The sequence below is a fragment of the Fragaria vesca genome, linkage group LG1, assembly GCF_000184155.1.
Source record: "Fragaria vesca subsp. vesca linkage group LG1, FraVesHawaii_1.0, whole genome shotgun sequence".
NCBI classification, from domain to species: domain Eukaryota; kingdom Viridiplantae; phylum Streptophyta; class Magnoliopsida; order Rosales; family Rosaceae; genus Fragaria; species Fragaria vesca.
The window spans coordinates 13522969-13542921 of record NC_020491.1 but is presented as its reverse complement, the minus strand read 5'-3'; the positions used below and the strand labels follow the sequence as shown (position 1 = coordinate 13542921).

The 19953-nt window shown below is 38.8% G+C and overlaps 5 protein-coding genes across 5 annotated transcripts; 3 read left to right on the top strand and 2 right to left on the bottom strand.

Annotated features, from left to right (window-relative positions):
* Positions 1-1615: 1615 nt before the first annotated feature.
* Positions 1616-4438, top strand: LOC101296710 (CMP-sialic acid transporter 5-like). Its single transcript, XM_004288154.1, has 6 exons — positions 1616-1838; positions 1940-2215; positions 2311-2509; positions 2616-2759; positions 3385-3459; positions 3981-4438. The coding sequence occupies exons 1-6, from the start codon at positions 1696-1698 to the stop codon at positions 4140-4142; spliced, it is 999 nt and encodes a 332-aa protein (XP_004288202.1). The 5' UTR covers positions 1616-1695; the 3' UTR covers positions 4143-4438.
* Positions 4439-4989: 551 nt separating this feature from the next.
* LOC101296426 (50S ribosomal protein L23-like) lies at positions 4990-6117 on the top strand. The gene is made up of 2 exons (XM_004288153.1): positions 4990-5514; positions 5955-6117. Exons 1-2 carry the CDS (start codon positions 5015-5017, stop codon positions 5965-5967), a joined length of 513 nt encoding a protein of 170 aa, XP_004288201.1. The 5' UTR covers positions 4990-5014; the 3' UTR covers positions 5968-6117.
* On the bottom strand, positions 5905-9989 carry LOC101304141 (putative BTB/POZ domain-containing protein DOT3-like). Its single transcript, XM_004289266.1, has 6 exons — positions 9844-9989; positions 9640-9709; positions 8287-9188; positions 7908-8163; positions 7709-7837; positions 5905-6421 (listed from the first exon to the last, which is right to left on the bottom strand). The coding sequence occupies exons 1-6, from the start codon at positions 9987-9989 to the stop codon at positions 6053-6055; spliced, it is 1872 nt and encodes a 623-aa protein (XP_004289314.1). The 3' UTR covers positions 5905-6052.
* Positions 9990-12048: 2059 nt separating this feature from the next.
* LOC101296142 (ras-related protein RABH1e-like) lies at positions 12049-14535 on the top strand. Its single transcript, XM_004288152.1, has 6 exons — positions 12049-12272; positions 12350-12420; positions 12905-12993; positions 13328-13439; positions 13836-13926; positions 14087-14535. Exons 1-6 carry the CDS (start codon positions 12156-12158, stop codon positions 14228-14230), a joined length of 624 nt encoding a protein of 207 aa, XP_004288200.1. The 5' UTR covers positions 12049-12155; the 3' UTR covers positions 14231-14535.
* Positions 14536-15463: 928 nt separating this feature from the next.
* Positions 15464-18605, bottom strand: LOC101295855 (probable mitochondrial adenine nucleotide transporter BTL3-like). The gene is made up of 4 exons (XM_004288151.1): positions 17940-18605; positions 17189-17492; positions 15902-16369; positions 15464-15710 (listed from the first exon to the last, which is right to left on the bottom strand). Exons 1-4 carry the CDS (start codon positions 18332-18334, stop codon positions 15636-15638), a joined length of 1242 nt encoding a protein of 413 aa, XP_004288199.1. The 5' UTR covers positions 18335-18605; the 3' UTR covers positions 15464-15635.
* Between the last annotated feature and the right edge of the window lie 1348 nt (positions 18606-19953).

The following is a 19953-nucleotide window of genomic DNA, read 5'->3' as shown; positions in this document are numbered from 1 at the left end:
CCCCTTTACGTTTTTAAATTCGCCCAGTCTGCAGAGTTCGGGTTGGATCTAGTAGGAGACGAGGCATAGTCACCCGCATTTCTGCCAGTTTTCGTCAGTAGGTTACCTGTTCAACCTACTCGTGTTTTCTTGCTTCCGCTTGTGTTTAGTAGCTCTGAATACTTTAGAATTTTTGTATATTATGCGATGTTCAGAAGTGATAAATTAAGAGTGTAATTTTAAATTTTCGAGTTAGGGTTGTCCATCTGCAAGGGAGATTTTCTTAATCTTTTCAGTAAATTTTCCTTGGAGGTGGTCCCCGCACGACTTACTCTGGGTTTCAGGGTGAAATTCGGGGTGAGTCGTGTCACTGGATCATATGATCCTTAGAGCTGAGGGCAATGCTTGAGATTGGATTCATCGAGCAACGACTATAAGGAGCGAGAGTCAGTGACTCCCATATCCACCGTGGCATTTTCTATGCATACTAGCAACAATAATAAAAAAGTTACTAACGAGCTAAATGTCATATACTATTTGTATTGTAATAACATTATCGGTGACATATAGATGATATTACTTATCGGGGATTTACCGACCTCTATATGATCAATGCTCTGAATGCCTCTAAGGTTGGTGATGGTGATATTGGACCTAGGGTTCGATAATAGTGTTTGCCTTTAAGGAGGTCACATCTATGTATGGTGTGTCAAGCTTTGCAATAAATTGAGATTAGAACTTGGCATGGTCCATTCTTTTGCGGGCAGTGTCAAGGTTAGTTTGTTTCGGTTTTTATTAAGTCATTTTAAGTTCTGGTTAAAGGTATTTTTGGAGTTGTAGCACTTAATAATAGCTCGATCATCGCATACATACCCTTTTATGGAAGGGTCAGTTTCATCGCATACATACCCTTTTATGGAAGGGTCAGTTGTGTTGTATATATTTTGTTACTTGGTTTTATTAGATTTTTTTTGTAACGAGAAACAAACATTGAAGGGGAAGACAAAAACACAATCACAACCCTCTTCTAACGGATCCAAAACAAAACGTCCAACACTTATTAAAGGGGAGATGATGAAAACAATAACTGTTATTAGAAATGTCATGTGTCTTCAGATAAGCTAATTTAGTTGATGATCACTTACATTCGTTTAATAGACGGGAGAAGACTAAAATGATAAGGTTCCAACGTTTGAATCATCAAAGAAAAATTACTCAAACAAAAACGCCGTTAATTAAAACTTAAAATATAACAGCTTAAAGACCATCTCGAAGTACCATTTTTTTTTTTTTTTCTTCTGTTTGGTTTTTGGGTTTGAGGAACAAACAAGCTCCACCGTTACCACCACCACCACTATACCGGCTTTCGAACCTTGATAACTCGTGTGAAAGGCGAAGGCCTTGACCACAAATCTAGACGGGGAAAAAAAAAAAAAAAAAACCCGGTTTCGAAGTGCCGTTGTTTCTACTACGAACCAATTACTCAATTTACCGGCTCTTCAACAGTAATTATTTTTTCACTTTTAGTTGAAAATGTTAAACTATTTCAAACTCTGGGACATTTCCTACACACACCAAAGTAGTGCCCCACTATTTTAGGGAGAGGACCGAGAGGTTTGGGGGCAACCGTCACAAAGAGAAGAGAGACTGCTTTAAAGTAAACCCAAAGAGAGAAGCAACCAAAAATTCCCCAACAGTCTCTGTAGGTCGCCGGAAATGGCGACCGCGACCGCCGCCGCCGCCAAGCCGAAACGTCCGCCGCCGACCTCGGACCAAATGAACGCCAAGGTCTTCCTCTACTCCGTCCTTCTCGCTCTCCAATACGGAGCTCAGCCTCTCATCTCCAAACGCTTCATCAGGTACTCCGATCCCCCTCTAAATTCTCTCCCAAATTTCACCAAATCATCTCTGAGTTTGTAACCCTAAGACTCATTCTTCCATATACGACTGAGAATTGCAGAAGAGAAGTGATCGTCACGTCATCGGTGCTGACGTGTGAGGTGGCGAAGGTGATATGTGCCCTAGTTTTCATGGCCAGAGACGGGAGCTTGAAGAAGGTTTACAAAGAGTGGACTTTGCTTGGTGCGTTGACTGCTTCTGGGCTTCCGGCTGCCATTTATGCTCTGCAGAATAGCTTGCTTCAGATTTCGTATAAGAATCTTGATTCTTTGACGTTCTCAATGCTTAATCAGACTAAGATAATTTTTACTGCTATGTGTACGTATTTGATATTGAGGTAAATGTGAGTTACGGCTAATCGTGTTTCGATTTTTTTGGGGGTTTGGAATGTGGTTGTTGGACTGATTTTTGGGTGGAATGTGATGAATGTAGGCAGAAGCAATCGATTCAGCAAGTCGGGGCGCTTTTCTTATTGATTATTGCAGCTGTTCTTCTAAGTTTCGGGGAAGGGTCGAGTAAGAGGTCTAGTGGTGGCAATTCGGATCAGATATGGTTTAATGGGATTATTCCGGTGTTGGTTGCGTCTGTGCTTTCGGGTTTGGCGTCCTCTCTGTGTCAGTGGGCTTCCCAGGTTAGTGAAATGTTGTAGTTTCAGTGCTTTGAAGGAACTATTTTATGGTGTTGTGGAAGTTCTTTGTCTTTGACATTGATCGTAGTTGTCTTGTCTTGTGTTGTAGGTTAAGAAGCACTCGTCGTACTTGATGACTGTAGAGATGTCTATTGTCGGAAGTTTGTGCATGCTGGCTAGTACCGCTAAGTCTCCCGATGGAGAAGCTATCAGAAAGCATGGACTTTTCTATGGATGGACTATACTGACTTGGGTAATGATCTATTGAATCCCGTACTTCCCACTAGTTTTTGTTTTTTGGCTTGACTCTTGTGGTGTTTACTTTATTGGTATACTCAGAACCACTAGAATCGTTGGTTTAGTTTGGAAGTCAGTTAGTTAATATGGAGATATTAGTGTTTGTGTTCAGCTACTCACTTCCGTTTGAAGGAAAATGTTTTGGATGATCATGCTTACCTTTTCTGGTCTGTCTTACCATATAATCAGTTAGGACAGCTTATGTTGGTTCCACAATTCTACAATTTTCTTTCTTTTATTCTATATAACATGAGCCTGCTAACGACAGTCCCTTTGCTTTGCTCTTGAAACGGTTACTATTTTTCTTGTTAATATGATTTTAAATGTGGGTAACATTCTCACATTAACAAACTATTGGCGTTTATATGATGTAATCTCAGGTTGCACTGGGGGCTTTTCTTTTCTATTGTCTTTGAAACACCCCAGTTTACCAGGAAAAGAGAAAGTAGAGAAAATGTGCAATGAGTGAAAACTTTTCATTCATTTTAAAGAAGAGTGACGCTCTTTGTAATATGTACTTGCAAAGAATGTGATGTTGCAGGCTTTATAATGTGGCTCTTTGCGTTTTCTCCATGTTTCAGATCCCAGTCATGTCCAATGCCTTGGGTGGAATCCTTGTTGGCCTAGTCACAACCCATGCTGGTGGGGTTAGAAAGGCAAGTTTTTCTTTTTTCTTTTTTCTTTTTCCTTTTAGCATGAATTACAAAGGCAACTTTAACATTATATAAGGATAACAACAGTAGTGAACTAGTGATCAGATTATCCCAAACACACTATTAGCTCAAGTCTTTTCTTGCAAATAGACAGTATGAGTAGAACCCTGAAATACTTTATTACTTTTTTATTTGCGATTCTGGCCACTTGAATCAACATAACAACTTCAGGGATATAATGGCTTGGTTACATAAATGTGGAACATGTAAAGGAAGCTGAACCTGATCTCTTCAGTTTAAGTTTCATGCTAAGATCTTCATTTATTATTCCTTACAAATTTGATAAGAATGCCAAATGGTTGGTAAACTGTTCTATGCGTACACTTGGTATTTGGGACCAGTCATATTGGTTGGAACGGCTGCAAATATGACTCCTTTCCATAAGTTTTGTATGCATTTTCATTATTGAATTGCGATTCTGTTTTTAAGGTACTTACTGAAGAAGTTTTATAACATGGTTGCAGGGGTTTGTTATTGTTTCTGCACTTCTTGTTACGGCTTTGCTGCAGTTCATTTTTGAAGGGAAACCACCTTCATTGTATTGTCTGGCATCTCTTCCCCTCGTGGTTAGCAGCATTTCGATATACCAGAAATATCCTTACCGAGTTAAAAAGAAAGAATCGTAAAATCCTAACCATTGTGACATTAGGGGCTTCTTATTTTGGCCCTGATCACAAAGAGTTGTCATTAGTTGGACATATTGGAACTTGTAGCTGCCTAGATGATAGAGAGTTATCAGAAAATCCAAGACTTTATGCTGTAGCTAAGGAATTCAATACCAAGTTGTATGTAGGTGCCAAAAAACTTCTGAATGAGGTTCTAGTTTGTTCAGAGATCTCTTTGATCTTTGTCAGAACCATTATATGAAGGAAATTGTAATCTTCAATTGTTGTAAGAGTGAACAATCAGTACACGAGCTATGTCCGAATGTTAACCATCATTGAGGGTTCGATATGCTTCTTACATAGTCCTGGACAGTGAAGATCACTGCAACATCTACTTTTGTCAGGATAACATGTACACTTGTTTAATATAAACCTGTTGATCAGTCTACATGGATAAAACAAAAAAAATCTGAATTCAGCTTATGTTTTGCGTTGGAAAATACTTGTGTTCGGACTAGTATGTACGTGTGTGTCTAGACTCTCTCTTATTTACGTACATTTACTGATGTAAATCATAATCTTAACTGTTCAAAAGTTGAATTAATCTATAGAGATCACCTATGTAAATTTTAATGAATGTATTGAACAAATGGACAGCTGATCATAAGATTGTGAAGCTAGTTAATTCGATGTATCGATATATTAATGTTCGGTTGCTTGACTTTTAGCCATGGAGTAGCTTTGTGACTCTGTCCAAAAAAGAAAGGTGAAAAATTGTTATATAAGGGTAAAATTGAAACAAAGTAAAAAAGTGAAGGGCACATCATTTCCCATAAGTCGCAAAACCCCTCAAAACCCAAACACCCAAAATCACAGAGAAGAGTGAAGCAGCCATGGGAAGCCGACTGGGGAGCAGAGTAGTCCACTTCCCGAACCTCCCAATCAAACTCCTGATGCCAACCACCTTCACCAACATCACCGAATTCGCACTCAAAACTATCCCCTCCGCCTCCAAGATCGAAATCAAGCGCGTCCTCGAGTCCCTCTACGGCTTCGACATCGAGAAAGTCCGAACCCTAAATATGGACGGCAAGAATAAGAAGCGCGGCGGCCTCTTGATCGCCAAGCCCGCCTACAAGAAGGCCTACGTCACGCTCAGGTCACCGCTCTCGCTGAACCCGGAGCTGTACCCGATCGGAGCCGTGGAGGAGGAGAGGAAGGCGACGGCGGCGGGGAAGAAGGGGAGCAAGTCGAGCGTGGTGGAGGAGGGAGAGGGGAAGAAGCATTGGCTGGATGGGGAGGAGAAGGAGAAGGTGAGAAGGAAGAGGTTTGATGGCTCTCCGGTTTTCGGCGACGGCAAGGAGAAGTTTCCCTGGAGCAATATGAGGTTCCGGTAGGTAATTTTGGCTCTGATTGTCAAATTTATGTTTTGTAGAACTATTTGATCAAATATTGAGTTACTAGTAGTTTGATGAATTTGTGTGGACAGTGGAGGATTTAGCTTTTCGATTAATAAAGCTGATACTTTTGATGGTTAATCTTGTTTGATTCGGCATGGTTATGTTTACTGAGGGTAGAACTCGAGGGTTAATCTTGTAGGTTTGCTCTTTTGGAAAAGGATGTAGTCAGCTGGATGCGCTATGTGAGTAACTGAGCATGCGTTTTGTAGAATATTGTAATCGCTTACATATAGGGAAACTAGAGAAAATGTGTCCTTGTTTATTGTCTTTAAGGCTCATTGATAATTTGATACATCATGTATAGTTTGCCATATCAGACCCACCCCCGGTCCAAAAATAAAAAATATAGTTTTCTGCTTGTGTTTTCATACAGATGGTACCCTTGAAGGGCTAAATCTCACTCCGGCATATATAATCCGGGGTCCCCTATCCTCTTAAGCTGGAAATCTTAGATTGTTGGGTTAAAATAATTTAGGACATCGATGACCTTCGTCTGAAGCTGAATCTGCCCCCAATTGAGTTGGGTCTTTGTTGGCCTTCTCCAGTTTCGTTGGCTTCAGATTTTGTATGGAAAGATTTCTTGATTTTTCTCCATCCCGAACTCCAACTTGACACACTCCTTTGCTTGCTGGAAATCTTTTCATACTCCTGTTGCAGCTCAGAGTAGTCACTTTGCAGCTCAGCCATCTGTTTCTTTGCATTCTCAAGTTCCGCTTTAAGATTCTTAATTTCTGCATCTGTTGATGCGTGGTTTCCTTCTTGCTCAGAGTTGTTGCCATTTGGTGCTGATTCTTTCCCTTGCAATGCTGTCCTCATCTTTACTTGCTCTGAGAACAGAACCTGTACAGGGTTTATAGTCTAATCATCTGGTGAGAAAATGTAAACTTTTGTGGACTACATAGTGGTTTGCACTGGAATAGTCATTAAATTCTCAGTTTATTGTCTCTCTTTGTGTACAAGCTTTTTAAATCTAGATTATTCGTGGTATTTCCATTTCTAAAGGAATGCATTCTTTTGGAATCCGTTTATTTTAAACTGTTATTGAAAATATTTTGAGGTATTTCTATTTCCTCAACAGTAGATGATTTAAGCAGCTTTCTATGTAAAAATGATCCAAATAATTTTTCTTCAAATATCTGCATTTATGAACTTTGTAGGCATATACAAGACCGAGGTATCTAATTTGACTTATTGAGAGAGGTTTTTAACTGTGAACTTTGGATAGTCTTTGCTACATATGACTAATAAGAACAGTTGCCTTTTAATTTCAATAAGAGGTCTAATTTGGGTTTTAGAAGCGACAGTAATCACATTTCTAGCTTCTATAGTAAAAGAGATTGTTCTACACATGTACTGTTCAGATGGTGGTTCTAGGTGGTTAGGTGAGGTTGAAGACTTGAAGTTCGTTCTTTCAATTGCTATACTAGAAACCTGCCCTCACCCCTATTGCATGCCTGGATAACTTTTCTAAAAGCCTTAGCCAGGTGATAGGTTTATTATGTCTATGTGCGATTAATTCTCACAGCATGCGATTGGGATAATACCTGGTTGGTTTTCGAGTTATGTGGCAGTACCGAACAATTAGCACACACGATGTTAGATACCAGAGGCAGTCTCTTTATTGTTGGTGCTTCTTGGGTTTCTGTAAATGTATTCTGTATATTGCAATCTAGTGGCAATGTTACATGCATCTTTTATGAGTTAACGTTTGTTTTGTTATTTTTTCTTCCACCCTCAGAATACTCTAGCTTTATGTCTGTGGTATGGATTTTGCGTGTATAAAATATTGAGCTATCAAAGAAAATATGACACACTTATTTCAATCTGTATCATTGTTTCCATCTTTCTTCCTTGATTTTCTTCTGTATGTATGTAACTATATATTTCTTTGTTTTTTCTCTTGAAAGCCAACCTGACCAGTTTCATTGATGATTCTGTTGTGTCCACAACTTTGAATGTTTGTTACTTATACCCTGGTTGAAACCCCTGCATTTCAAAAGACCTAGATTTCTTAATGCTATAACTGATTCCTTAACATTTTTCTCCTGTTTTCAGCATGAATGAGTCGATATAAATTTTGTTATTAACCTCTTGTGTGACATTGACTGGGAATCTGATAAATGTTACCTGGATGATGGTTTTCAATGGCAGTCGATCATTTTGTGCCGCATGCATGCATGCATCAAGTGATAATTTCTCACAGTTCATTATCCTGCACAGCCTTCTTCGATCATGCTCGGGCAGTGAAGGATGAGTCTGAAATAATGGTTTGGTTTTAGGTTTTAAAATGTCTTTGAAGTAAAAACTAGATGAACAGGTAAGTAACCTTCAGATAGGTGTCAATAGCTCTATAAAGACCATCATCACATGCTCGAGCATTTTCAGGTAGCAATTCAGCCAACACTTGAAACTTGGTTATGGAGAGATTCGGGTCTCCCGCAATCTCAGCTAGGTAGTTGTCCAATAGCTTACTGACATTGCTTTTACCCGTCTTCTCTTGCTGTTGATGCTCATGCGTCAAGAAATATTCCACAATTCTTTGCACAACATCAATGTCATGCATGGTTCGTTCTTCTGGTGACCTGCAGTAGACAATATGAAAATTATGGGAAAGTTGAAATTGTTTACACATACCTCTTCAGTAAGATAATTCTATAGTGATTATCTTGCCAAGATATAGTAAATAGAGAATATGGAGTACTCACTTTACCAGTTTCCCTTGGTCTGCACTATTATAACTTGGTATCAACAAGTCATTGACTGTGGCATCTTCTAACATCATCCCCACTCTCTTTTCAAGCTCTGATATCAAAGCCGGCGATGCCGAGTACATCATTGCCATCTTTAACATCTGCAATAAGAATTTACATGGGACAGCTTCATTTTGAGGTGGAAGTACGCTTAGGAGGCTTTCGATAATTGCTTTTTGCTCCTGGCTGTGTCCATAACCGCCTTCCTCTTTCCTGTTACTCAGTATACTGAACTGCAGGTCATTTCTTCCAATTCCATATCCTCTTAGTCCTTCAAACTCCACATTTATGCCTGGCAACCATCTTTCTGCATAGTGCATTATACATTTAGCTATAAACTCTGGCCTTGTATTCTTTGCTTTTATTGCCGAGATAACCCTCATGTAATGATCTATCCGGAAGGTGGCCACTTCACGAAACCACCATTGTTCACCGTCAGCATTCTTAGTGGTGTTTTCTCTACTAGCCTTCCAAGCAATTGAGTCGCAGCATCTTCTCACAATTTGAAGATTCTCAGCCCATGGAGATAGAGTTTCACAGGACTTAAGTACAGTGATGGTATCTTTCCAAGAAGAAAGGACAACCAATGTGAGAAAAGATTCAGTCTTGGAAATCAGATTTCCTGCTTCAAGTTCTTCAGTCATTTCAAGGAATTCTGATGCGCATCTTAGTGGAGCTATGTTGTTCGGGTTTAGGTCCACTGGGAGACCATAACAGAACTTTAGAATCATTTCGAAGGTTTCTGGTCCACCTGGGAAGTTTTCAAGCTTTAACTCCTTTAAGTCATTGCCAAAATCTGAGATCGAAGGCTGAAATTCCAATTGACCTATGTAGCCACATTTTGATACCAAAGGATACTGTTTACAGAAAGAGAAACGAAACATGAAATGAGCTCTGATATGTTCAATGCCAAAGACAAGAAACTCAAGAGGCAAGACAAGAATCATGGTGTTGCATATCGAAATTTTTTTTGTTTTGTTATGAAAAAAGAAAAGTAATTATGTACTTCTCTTATGCAAGAGCATCCTCTCTACTAGGACAAGTATGATACGTTAACTTGCCATCTGTTTGTTTTTTTTTTCTTTGGATATATAGTTTGTTAGATAACAAGGAATGGTTTGCTTGAAATGTCCTATAACTTGTAGTAAAGAAGGGTATGGTGAGCTTTTTTAGGTATTTTACAGTATAATTTCATTCATTTTCATCTGCAGACATGCGAGTCACTCACATGTCTGCGTGCAAAAATCTGCTGTTGAACCTGCCTGTGATATTAAACAGAAGTTACTGAACAATCTTCTCTGTAGTTACCTTGTGAACATTAAAGGTGATTTCTTGAACTTGAACTGTTAGGTCAGTTGGGACATGAGAAGTGATGAACCTGGGATGGAACCACCAAAAGAAAAAAGTGACAGGGATGAGAAACAGTTGATGAGGAAATGCAGCTGAAATTTGGCTACAATGATAAGTTACTAGTTTTCTTGTCAATTGTAAGGTGTAAGTTTAGTATAGTACCAGGAGTGTTCTTTCTTTTCGAAGCTATCAGCTAGATTGATGAGTTTGGAAGGATTCGCAGGAATCACAATGCTTTGGTCGTGAAGTTGATCACTGCGATTGTAATGACTTCCTGGATTTTGTGTTGTAGTTAGAGACTTCTTCATGGTGACTGATCGGCTGGATATGACTCTGTGAATATATGACACTATGTTTCTCTGAATAGTATGATATAAGAGACTGGGATGCTGTCCTGAGTTATTGCATGAGAATTGAGTCTGTGGCTATGATCAGTGTAGTCTTAAGAGGGTAGGTGAAATGTCCTCTAACAGTTGCATAATCTGATTGTGACATGAGAGTTATTTGGTGAATGTTTTGAAAGAGATGGAGAATTTGGGCTATGATAGGTCAAATTATTAGCCATGTAGATATGGAAGTAACCAATTGATGGTTCTGTGGCTATGAATATAGATAATATTCTCAAAGATGTATCAATCTTGTCTTTGAATCCCAAATTGGTCTAAAAAAAATTATGGTAGGTACAAGAATGGTGCTCAAAATTTTGCTCTTAGGCCTTCTCCGGTTGATGGTTCTATGTTAATACCAGATAAAAATGGCACCCCTGCCAAATCGGGCACCTTGTCATTGAGAAACTGCGTATTAGAGGTTGAGCTTACGTAAACAGCTAAAAGCCTAGAAGGGTGCCTGTCATCTTTTTCCTTTCTGCCTTGCATCCTAAGGTTTCTCAAAAGCTTGCTTCACAAAGAAGCTCGATCCTTTTCAATGGTGGAAAGGAGGAGTTGCCCTAAGATCCTACTTTCATGGGTAAACTGAAGCTCTGCATGTGCTTCTAACTTGTTTATGCATGTAGTGACATATCTATGCACATGTTGGTGAACAATATATTTACATAATGCATCCTTTTCTCTTTGAGCTTGAAGGAAAGTTTGAAAGTTCAAAAGCCAACCCATTTGATTTGGTAGAAGTCTGTGCATGCCTTCTGTGAAATTGAAGGAATAGTAGTGAAAGAGAAAGGAGATCACGTTTTATCAAACTTGAATAGTTGTGTCTTGTGTGTAATTTTGCGAATGACTGCTAAATGAAATCAAACCATTCATCTACATACGTACTCATCAATCTCAAAACTAATAAAGTATGAAAGGTTCCCATTTACTAAGATGAATCGATGTTTGGAATAACTCGAACATGTCACATTGTTCTAAGGAAACCTTCCACAATGAAAATATCAGACTTCTATATGAATTTTTCAGTCTATAGAAGACTGAAATGCCATTTCTTGGTTCTTAGGTAAGGAAAAATACTAGCTTTCCTGCACGCGCGATGCGCGTGCGGAATGGCCGCGCTCGCACGTGCGTTTGTGTTTTTTCGTTATGAAATATGTTTTGTATATGTACATTCAGTCATTCATTTTTACTTTGTTGTGTCATACGGGAGGTAAGAATGTTACACGTTTCCTCACTTTTATAATATATAAATATATTAAATTTTACATATCCCTACAACCATATTCTTGACTTTAAAAAAAAAAAAAAAAAACAATATTATTTACACAGAAACATCCACTGAAGATTATCACCAGCCTTAATAGGTATCAACCTCTACCAGTAGGAGATTAAACTACTCTGGGCGCATATCATTGAGTGTGCACACCAACTTAAATGCGTGCACAACTCTCTAGAAGACTGAAATTTTCATAGAAGTTAGTACAGGATACTTATATTAATAGAAGAAAGAACCAGAAGAAAGATACGCATATGTTCATCCCAAAGCAATAATAGGCAAAAAAAGACATTAGTAGGCATTTAGGTAAAAACAAACTGTTTGAAACTGTGCTAATAGAAGACTGAAATGCCATTTCTTGGTTCTTAGGTAAGGAAAAATATTATGGAGACTAAACCTCCGGTTGTGGATGCTCTATCAGTATTTTGTTACAAGCCTATAAACTTATCGATCTTTTTACTTTGTCTAGTGATCCTAAAGACTTTTCTCGGTGTTTTTTCTAGTCTTCTTCACCGAATTGTTAACCAACTTTTACCATTTTAGTAGACATGCATCGGAATAGATCCGAGGTTCTCCAACAACGAAGAAGGGGTAAATTGAGAAATGCAAGGAACTGTACAATATGTTGACTTTTGCCGTCTTCGTCGTGCTTGGCGGTTTCTCCTCGCCTTCCTATATAAATAGATTGAACTCAAAAACGGAAAACAAAAAACAAAAAAGACACGGTTTCTTTTCAGAGTCATATTCTTCTTCTTCTTGTTCCTCTAAGCTCTGAGATTCAGATCCAAAAAAACCATTCAAGAATCTCGAAAATGGCGACGGTGTCCCCTCTGGCCAAATACAAGCTCGTCTTCCTCGGCGATCAGTCCGTCGGCAAAACCAGCATCATCACCCGCTTCATGTATGACAAATTCGACACAACCTATCAGGTATTTCATTCGATCCGTTTCTTTCATTTGGCCCAATTTTGAGAATTGCTAGGGTTTGATTAATGTTAATGCTGCAGGCTACGATTGGAATTGATTTTCTGTCCAAAACAATGTACCTTGAAGATCGGACAGTTCGTTTGCAGCTTTGGTGAGAGATTATTTGCATTCCATTTATTATTGAATCATATCATGTTGCAGCTCTATCTGATCACAAGGTTTAAGCAAAATTTTGAAGAATGTTTCGTATTTTATCGGAAAATTAGAATATGAAAAACGGTTGTTTGTCCATAAAATGAATGGCAATACTGCTAGATTGAAATAACAGAACTCTACGTTGGTAAAACATTTTTTTCAAAAAGTTTGGGGACTTTGTTTCTCTTTTTTCTTTATACCACCGTCTAGTTGTACTGTTGTTTGTGAACCTTGTGAAAGATTGTTCTTGTGGCTAGGATGACTGCAGTAGGTGCTGTATATGATTCTCTTGACGAGCATGGGTGTCTTAAAGTGTTTTAACGCTGTTATTGGAACATACTTGTTGTTTTGTCAGTTCATCTTTTGTCTACTTGATGTATATATTCGTTTATGCAATTCACATTATATTGATCCGGCACATTGCTTTTTGGAATTTACAGGGATACTGCAGGGCAAGAGAGATTTAGGAGTCTCATTCCAAGCTACATCAGGGATTCTTCTGTTGCTGTAATCGTCTATGATGTAGCTAGTAAGTCCTAATATAGTGATTTATGTTTAAAACTTTCCTTTTTCAATTTGGTTTCATACTCCAGAGTTGAGAAACTAGAAGTTACCAAACTAGAAAGCAATTCTGTCATGACTCAGTAGCCATCTCTGTTGGAAAACTCTGATCGGTCTTGTTTTAATAAGAGAATTGCTAAATGGATGGTTCACACAAGCTGATAAGAAAAAACCATGTTGATCTCCAGTCTTGTTTCATCTATGGAACATACTGATCAATGCATAATTGACCCTAGCTAGTCTCTGCTCTTGTTCTTTGTATGCACATATCCTTCTCCCTTGACTGAAATGTTGTGATGCAGATAGACAATCATTTTTGAACACTAATAAATGGATTGAAGAAGTAAGGACAGAACGGGGTACTGATGTCATTATCGTGCTTGTTGGGAACAAAACCGATCTTGTAGATAAGAGGTGAGTAATGCACCCCCTCTTGTTAACACTACTCGTTCTGATTAATAGTTCCACCATGTTTCCATCTTATAGAAATGTGATATATGTATCTCCTTTGTTGTTATATAAAACAAAAGTAAATCTCATTTAACAATGACTAAATAGGTTTTTTTGGTAAGTGGCCTTACCATTGACTATGACAATGGCACCTGTAGAGCACCCTTTTGTGTCTGGAATAGCCCGAATAGGGATCCCTGGAGTAGACAAAAATTACATTGCAATATAGGAGTAGCAGTATGGTGACTTGGTTAGCGAGTTTATCAAGTTCACCCAATTTCCTATACAATGCACAAAAGTTCATTTACTTACATTATCAAATTTCAAGGTTGTTCTAACCAAGTATGATTGATCAAACAGACAAGTTTCTATAGAGGAAGGAGATTCCAAATCTCGGGAGTTTGGAGTCATGTTCATAGAAACCAGCGCCAAAGCAGGATTCAATATCAAGGTATAAATACATAAACTCCCCTCATGCCTCAGGTTCATGCCATTCGTCCTACTCAAATCAGGCACCATCTACTTCTAAACCATAATGCTAGTATACTCCATTTGTTTCACCTTACTTCGGTTGCTCATATTGTTTTTGTTACTACATATGAATAATGCAGCCTCTATTCCGTAAGATTGCTTCTTCGTTGCCGGGGATGGAAACCCTTTCCTCCACAAAACAGGAAGATATGGTTGATGTAAACCTGAAGCCCACTGTTAATTCATCCAACGCCGATCAGCAAGGAGGAGGTTGTGCATGCTAGGCTATTCATTTTACTGAAAAGACAAAGAGGAAGCAGTTAGTATAATTCATGTTCAGCCAACATAGATCTGATTTGAGTTTTGAGGTTGTATCGTTTAGGGGCATAGTGCTTTCTGTTCCATTTGTGTAATGAGGTTATGTTAAAGTGTTTATAGGAACACTAAAGGTACGTGGCAATTGTTCCATTTGTGCTAACCTACTAAATTGTGACGATTTGGAATTCAGTGTGTTATATTTCCATTACTATTATATTCCATTCGGATGATGTGAAAAGAACCCTCCATATGATTTTACATCATTTCTTACAAACTGTGTAGAAATCCTTCCTTTCAATGTAGAACTGTAGAAGTGAATCAGTGATGATAACCTCCTTCCTGAAGCTTTACTGCTCTAGTTCTTTGTTCCAGTAGACCGAAAATGACTTCAAGGCATTATTACCGGCCCTTATTCTCTGTGCCTCATGACCAAAAACCTCATTGAACAATGACCAGGCAAGCTCTTCTGTAACCTTTACCATTCATCATGAAGAGACTAAGCCAACCACGGCATTATTGCTTATGTTGCTTTGTTTCACTGAAACACAAAGGATACATATAGGGGGGCGATTTATTATGCTTACTTTGTTACCTATCGGAGTCATTTCTTGCTTTACAATTCAGTTCCAGATTCCACAGTTGTTGCGACTACGTAGTGTGTTGATCTAGCAAACGAGTTTATATGGAGAGGGCAGAGTTTCATGTTCATAGAAACTACTGTGTAAGTGTAAACGCAAGTTTGTGGTTTTCTTCTAAACTCAGCAAAAGTCCAGCCCTCTTTTGCGCAAGCTCAGCTAAGAACAAGCAGCACAGATCAGCTCCACTCAGAGGTCATCATCCATTGAAGCAGTTCCATTGCAAAACCTCATGTCTAAAAATGTAGTTGCGTACTGGAGTTTGTATAAATGTTTCCCATCTCTGCTTGCGTACACTTGATATGTCTGTACAATATCACCTTTGTCTTGTTGATAATTTATGAAACCCAAAGAAAAAATAACCATTAGCGTTGCTAGCCCGGAAACTATCAATCACACTAAGACCAGCTGAGACGTTGAAATTACTCAGACACTGTTCAAATGCCACTGGAACACACATACAAAAGACTGAAGTTTCTGTGTTAATATGAGGTATGGCAGGAATTTGGATTACTCCCACATCCCATTTTGTAAATGGAAGACATTCTAAGGAACTCTTACAAAGAAAGGAAAACTACCACTGGAACACACATACAAAAGACTGAAGTTTCTGTGTTAATATGAGGTATGGCAGGAATTTGGATTACTCCCACATCCCATTTTGTAAATGGAAGACATTCTAAGGAACTCTTACAAAGAAAGGAAAACTATGGTCTGTGATGAGGACTGAAAAGTACTATGAAGACTCAACTTTGAGAAGAATCTTCATGAACTCATACACAAAATAACTGATGGCAGCAGATGGTAAGACCTGAAAATCAAGAAAATAAATTAATTCAGTTCTTTGATAACCGGATTTAATATGGTGAAGCAATGGTTTTAAATTATAAAAGGATAGTCTTAGCGAAATAAAGTAAGACAACATGTTTAGGAGATTTCTATGCATGACTTCCTCTACTACCGCTAAGGTGTTTTTAACTAAGAATCATCAGAGTACCATACCTGTAACAAGCTGGGTATCAATCCGGCATAAAGAGCAGGAACACCTCCTTGCTCAACAATCTTCGCACAAGTTGCAACTGCACTTAACTTATTTGCCCGAACTTGCATTTGGAGCTGTCTCCTCACAACTTCAAAAGGATATGTAGCAGCTTCAGAGCAACAACCGGCAATTGCCCCATATAGTAATGTTCTAATGGTACCCAACTCCATTTGTTCCAGAGCATTCAGTTTGTCACCTTCTTGTTTCATGTGTCGGAGTCTTTCCCTCCCTTCAGGTGAATGCAGATAAGCTGATTTTAGTATATCATAGACGCCATAGAAAACTGCACCTGAAGGTGCCATACTGACAATGGAGGGTAGTAAGCCCTTGTAAAGAGAAAAGAATCCTTCAGTCTGGACCATGTGGCGGAAAACACCAATTACACCACCCAATGCTTCTCCACCAGGAGCTACCATCTTCGTCCTGATCTGAAATCATTGACGGTTTGAATGAGATTGCAACGTTTCAAAAATATAATTACAATAAGAAGCCTTAACAAATGGCACATTCAAGTTACAAAAAAAAAAAAACCTAATAACTAGCTGAAAAAAACCTAATAACTATCTGACTTAAGGAAATTGGAGTAACCAAATTGTTTGCATATAGATAGAACAGATAAATTTCTTCCAAGTGCCCTGTTAATTAAGACATGTGCTAAGCCATCGCCATGCCTGTACCAGTTAATCTATAGAGATTCTGATGATTCTTGTTATTCCCACTTCAAGAATTTGGATTCTACTAAGTTAAACTAGTTGAAGTCTGAATACATAATGTCAGAAAAACTAATGTAACCACAAGAGCTCAAGAAAACCTACTTCAGCCTCATAGAATCTTTTGTTCCGCACAAGGATACTTCTACAGGCTTTCCATCATGCCTACATCGGTTAGGAAACTTGTCACATTTGGCAAAGCAATTGTAGTAGAAGAGTACCAGTTCACACTACATACTTCCATCTGAGTCTTAAAAGTACGGTCTTAAATGGCTAAGAAAATCATCTTTCTTAGCATCTAATGGCCAGTATACTCCAACCTCTAAAGCGCAAACATAACAGGCAGCAAATTTGAGTTCGATATCAAATTAATTTTGCAGGAGTAGCTCTCTAGTCTCTACTCACTAACTAAATGGCCCAGAAAGAACTTCCCCCTCCCCTTATTAAATTACTTCAAACAATCTAAGAACAATTACACCAGTATGCTTATGACATGAAATCAAATGAAGGAATTAAGAGTTGTGAGTTGAGGCATACAGTGTCCATGGGCAAGCAGAGCAAGGTAGCTGTAATTCCAGCCGCAGCACCAGCAAGAAACCTCTCAAAATTCGTGGATTCCTCATTCCCCGATAACTTCACCAGATGGTTTCTGTACGTATCATATGCGTAGAAATTGATAGCCTTAAAGGGTGCTGTGCGAAGAATATTGACAAAATTCCCTTTCCAAAATCCTCTCAGCCCTTGAGACTCTGCAATCGTCTTGATCAGCTCAAACAAGTTCTTCTGTTCCCCACGTACTATGTACTCCAGCTTTAGCCTCTCAAGAGGAGCCACAAACGTCCTAAATACAACCACAGAAAATACCAACACTGAGAATGATAATAATGCATGAGCCAAACAAAAGCACATAATGTACAAACTGTCGATTCAAGCCAAAACAAATAATTCAGAATCACAATCACAATCACATAGTCCTATTCAATTTTCCTCATAATAACAGAACAAAAGGGAAAATCTCATTTGAGTTTTTCATTTCCAATATTCAAGATCCAAACAAAACATACAACTTTTGACATATAGTGCATCATTGTATCAAGTATCAACATATATAGTGCATCATTGTATCAAGTATCAACATATAGTCACACACTCGTCTGGGTCAGCTCAACATTACAGAAACTCAAAACTCCAATATCTCAAAACTCAAACTTTCTACTCCTAATCCAACTCACAACCAAATACAAATATTCATTCACAATTAAAAGCTAAAAAAAAAAAAGACTCAAACCTTGAAACCATAGCAGCAACAGCTCCAGACCAAAGATGCTTGGTGGTATTCATAGCACCTGATCCCTTCTCCTTCTCAAACACAACCGTCTCTTCCTCCGCCGAACCTTTATTCCCATTCTGCCCCAGATCATCTCCCGATTCCCTAACATACCCCTCGTTCCCATCCGACAAGCTCACCGACAAGAACAGCCCTCCACGCCGGCCCCCAAAACGCACCGTTTTACTGAAACACCTCCCCGAACGTGTCTTCGATGGAACCACCGCAAGAAAGTTAGGAGAAAAAGTCTCATCAGGGTGGAGGAACAACCCGCCAGGGAGGAAGAGGAGGGAGTCGGGATCGGACGGCGGGGATTGGATCAGGCGAGAGAGGTTGAAACCGGCGCGGTGGTGCATTGCTGAAAGGGGTGGAGAGAGTGGAGGTGAGAGACATCTAGGGGTTATGAAGAGGAGGAGGGAGAAGAGAAGCTTGAAGAAGACGAGGGAATGGAATAATATTTTTGATGTTGTTGTTGAGGAGAATGTGAGCGAGTTGGGGATGAAAGGGACGTTTGGGAAGGTGGGCTTGCTTTGTATCCATCGCCGTCAGGTGGATTTACCTTTCATCGCCGTTGGGAGGTTATGGCTTGGCGGCTTCTGGTGGTAATTGGACTGTTGCGGGCTTTTATGTTTGGGATGTGAAGTCGTCAAGTACAAGTACAGATCAGTGTGTGTGTGTGTGTGTGTGTGTTGGGGTTTTTGTACTAGTTTGTAGTTGTAGCTCCGAAGGTGTTTTTACGGCGTTGACACTTGACACCAACACAAAACTACCAAGGTCATTTCACTGCTATCGGTTTTTTGACTTTTTCTTTATGGAACAAGATAAAAGTTACAACGGAAACTCCAATGACATCTTTAATATCAAAACGTAAAGCAGAGTAGTAGTCCAACACCCTTCGTAATTTGATGACTAAGAGTCGCTAGGGCCGCAACAAAGTTGGCATCTCTCCAAACATGTGTAATATGATAGAATGGAAACTGGTTATTGATACGCCAAGGAACATGAGTGTTTACATTGATTGAATCTATCAGAAGCTTTGAGTCTCCCTGAACCTTGAGATTAGTAATGTTGTGGAATAAAACAGCTTGTAGCCCACCTCTAAGACCAAAGGCTTCAGCGGCAAAGACATTTGAATAACCTAGTAACTTTGCAGAGCAACAACAAAAACGGCTTGATCATTTCCAATTATAAAACCTGCCAAAGCTTGAGCACTAATTAGTAGTGAGCCATCAAAGTTAAGGTTCATAAAATTTGAAGGGAGGAGGTCTCCATCTTATATTAGTAGGTGTGTGACTAGCATGAAGAGAAGTTGAAAAAAGAAACATAGATTTGAAACATTGAAGCAGCTTTAAGGCAATTTGCATAACATTACTATCAGCGATACGAGAAATCAGATCATTTGCAACACGCCAATTTCAAAGAGCAAGTTTCTAAGTTCGACTTATAACAATGTAGATAGAAAGACGACGCACTAAAATGCACGTTCGAGCATAGAATTGAAATATGATGTTAAAGTGATCGGTGGATTTTACTCATTCCGAAAAAAAATATGCAATTTTGGAAGTATACTTTGTGTGCTTTTTGGTGAAGTTGCACTAAGCCGCTAAGTATGTCTACCCTTGGACTTGAAAGGTGAAGAAAAGAAATATTGTAAGCTAGTTTCTCTTGTTTGACACTTATGTGGTGTTAGTTGATTTGAGCAATATCGATGTCTCTGCTGCATGTTTTTATGGCTGTAGCACTATAATGTGTAGGATTAATTACAAAGCACCACCCGAATTATGATATTATTTTCATTTTCATACCTAACTATTAAAAATTTGTATTTTCATACCCGAAGTTCATTCCGTTAGCATTTTGATACCCTGACCGCTAACACTGTTAAATTTTGAGAGCATTTTCGTCATTTCAATAAATATATCATTTTTTACATTTACTTTAACAAAAATTTATTTTTGTAGGTTATCAAATACAA

What these genes read in the sequence shown, in the direction of transcription:
- LOC101296710 (XM_004288154.1), top strand. Translation starts at nt 1,696, where the DNA reads ATGGCGACCGCGACCGCCGCCGCCGCCAAGCCGAAACGTCCGCCGCCG. An exon ending in TGTACGTATTTGATATTGAG is followed by an intron (nt 2,216 to 2,310) that starts GTAAATGTGAGT and finishes TGATGAATGTAG; the next exon opens with GCAGAAGCAATCGATTCAGC. An exon ending in GATGGACTATACTGACTTGG is followed by an intron (nt 2,760 to 3,384) that starts GTAATGATCTAT and finishes TCCATGTTTCAG; the next exon opens with ATCCCAGTCATGTCCAATGC.
- LOC101296426 (XM_004288153.1), top strand. Translation starts at nt 5,015, where the DNA reads ATGGGAAGCCGACTGGGGAGCAGAGTAGTCCACTTCCCGAACCTCCCA.
- LOC101304141 (XM_004289266.1), bottom strand. Translation starts at nt 9,989, where the DNA reads ATGAAGAAGTCTCTAACTACAACACAAAATCCAGGAAGTCATTACAAT. An exon ending in GAAAAGAAAGAACACTCCTG is followed by an intron (nt 9,710 to 9,843) that starts GTACTATACTAA and finishes GTTCCATCCCAG; the next exon opens with GTTCATCACTTCTCATGTCC. An exon ending in CATTGAAAACCATCATCCAG is followed by an intron (nt 6,422 to 7,708) that starts GTAACATTTATC and finishes AACCCTGTACAG; the next exon opens with GTTCTGTTCTCAGAGCAAGT.
- LOC101296142 (XM_004288152.1), top strand. Translation starts at nt 12,156, where the DNA reads ATGGCGACGGTGTCCCCTCTGGCCAAATACAAGCTCGTCTTCCTCGGC. An exon ending in ACAGTTCGTTTGCAGCTTTG is followed by an intron (nt 12,421 to 12,904) that starts GTGAGAGATTAT and finishes TGGAATTTACAG; the next exon opens with GGATACTGCAGGGCAAGAGA. An exon ending in ACCGATCTTGTAGATAAGAG is followed by an intron (nt 13,440 to 13,835) that starts GTGAGTAATGCA and finishes TTGATCAAACAG; the next exon opens with ACAAGTTTCTATAGAGGAAG.
- LOC101295855 (XM_004288151.1), bottom strand. Translation starts at nt 18,334, where the DNA reads ATGCACCACCGCGCCGGTTTCAACCTCTCTCGCCTGATCCAATCCCCG. An exon ending in GTTGCTGCTATGGTTTCAAG is followed by an intron (nt 17,493 to 17,939) that starts GTTTGAGTCTTT and finishes GGTTGTATTTAG; the next exon opens with GACGTTTGTGGCTCCTCTTG. An exon ending in TGATACCCAGCTTGTTACAG is followed by an intron (nt 15,711 to 15,901) that starts GTATGGTACTCT and finishes CTTGATTTTCAG; the next exon opens with GTCTTACCATCTGCTGCCAT.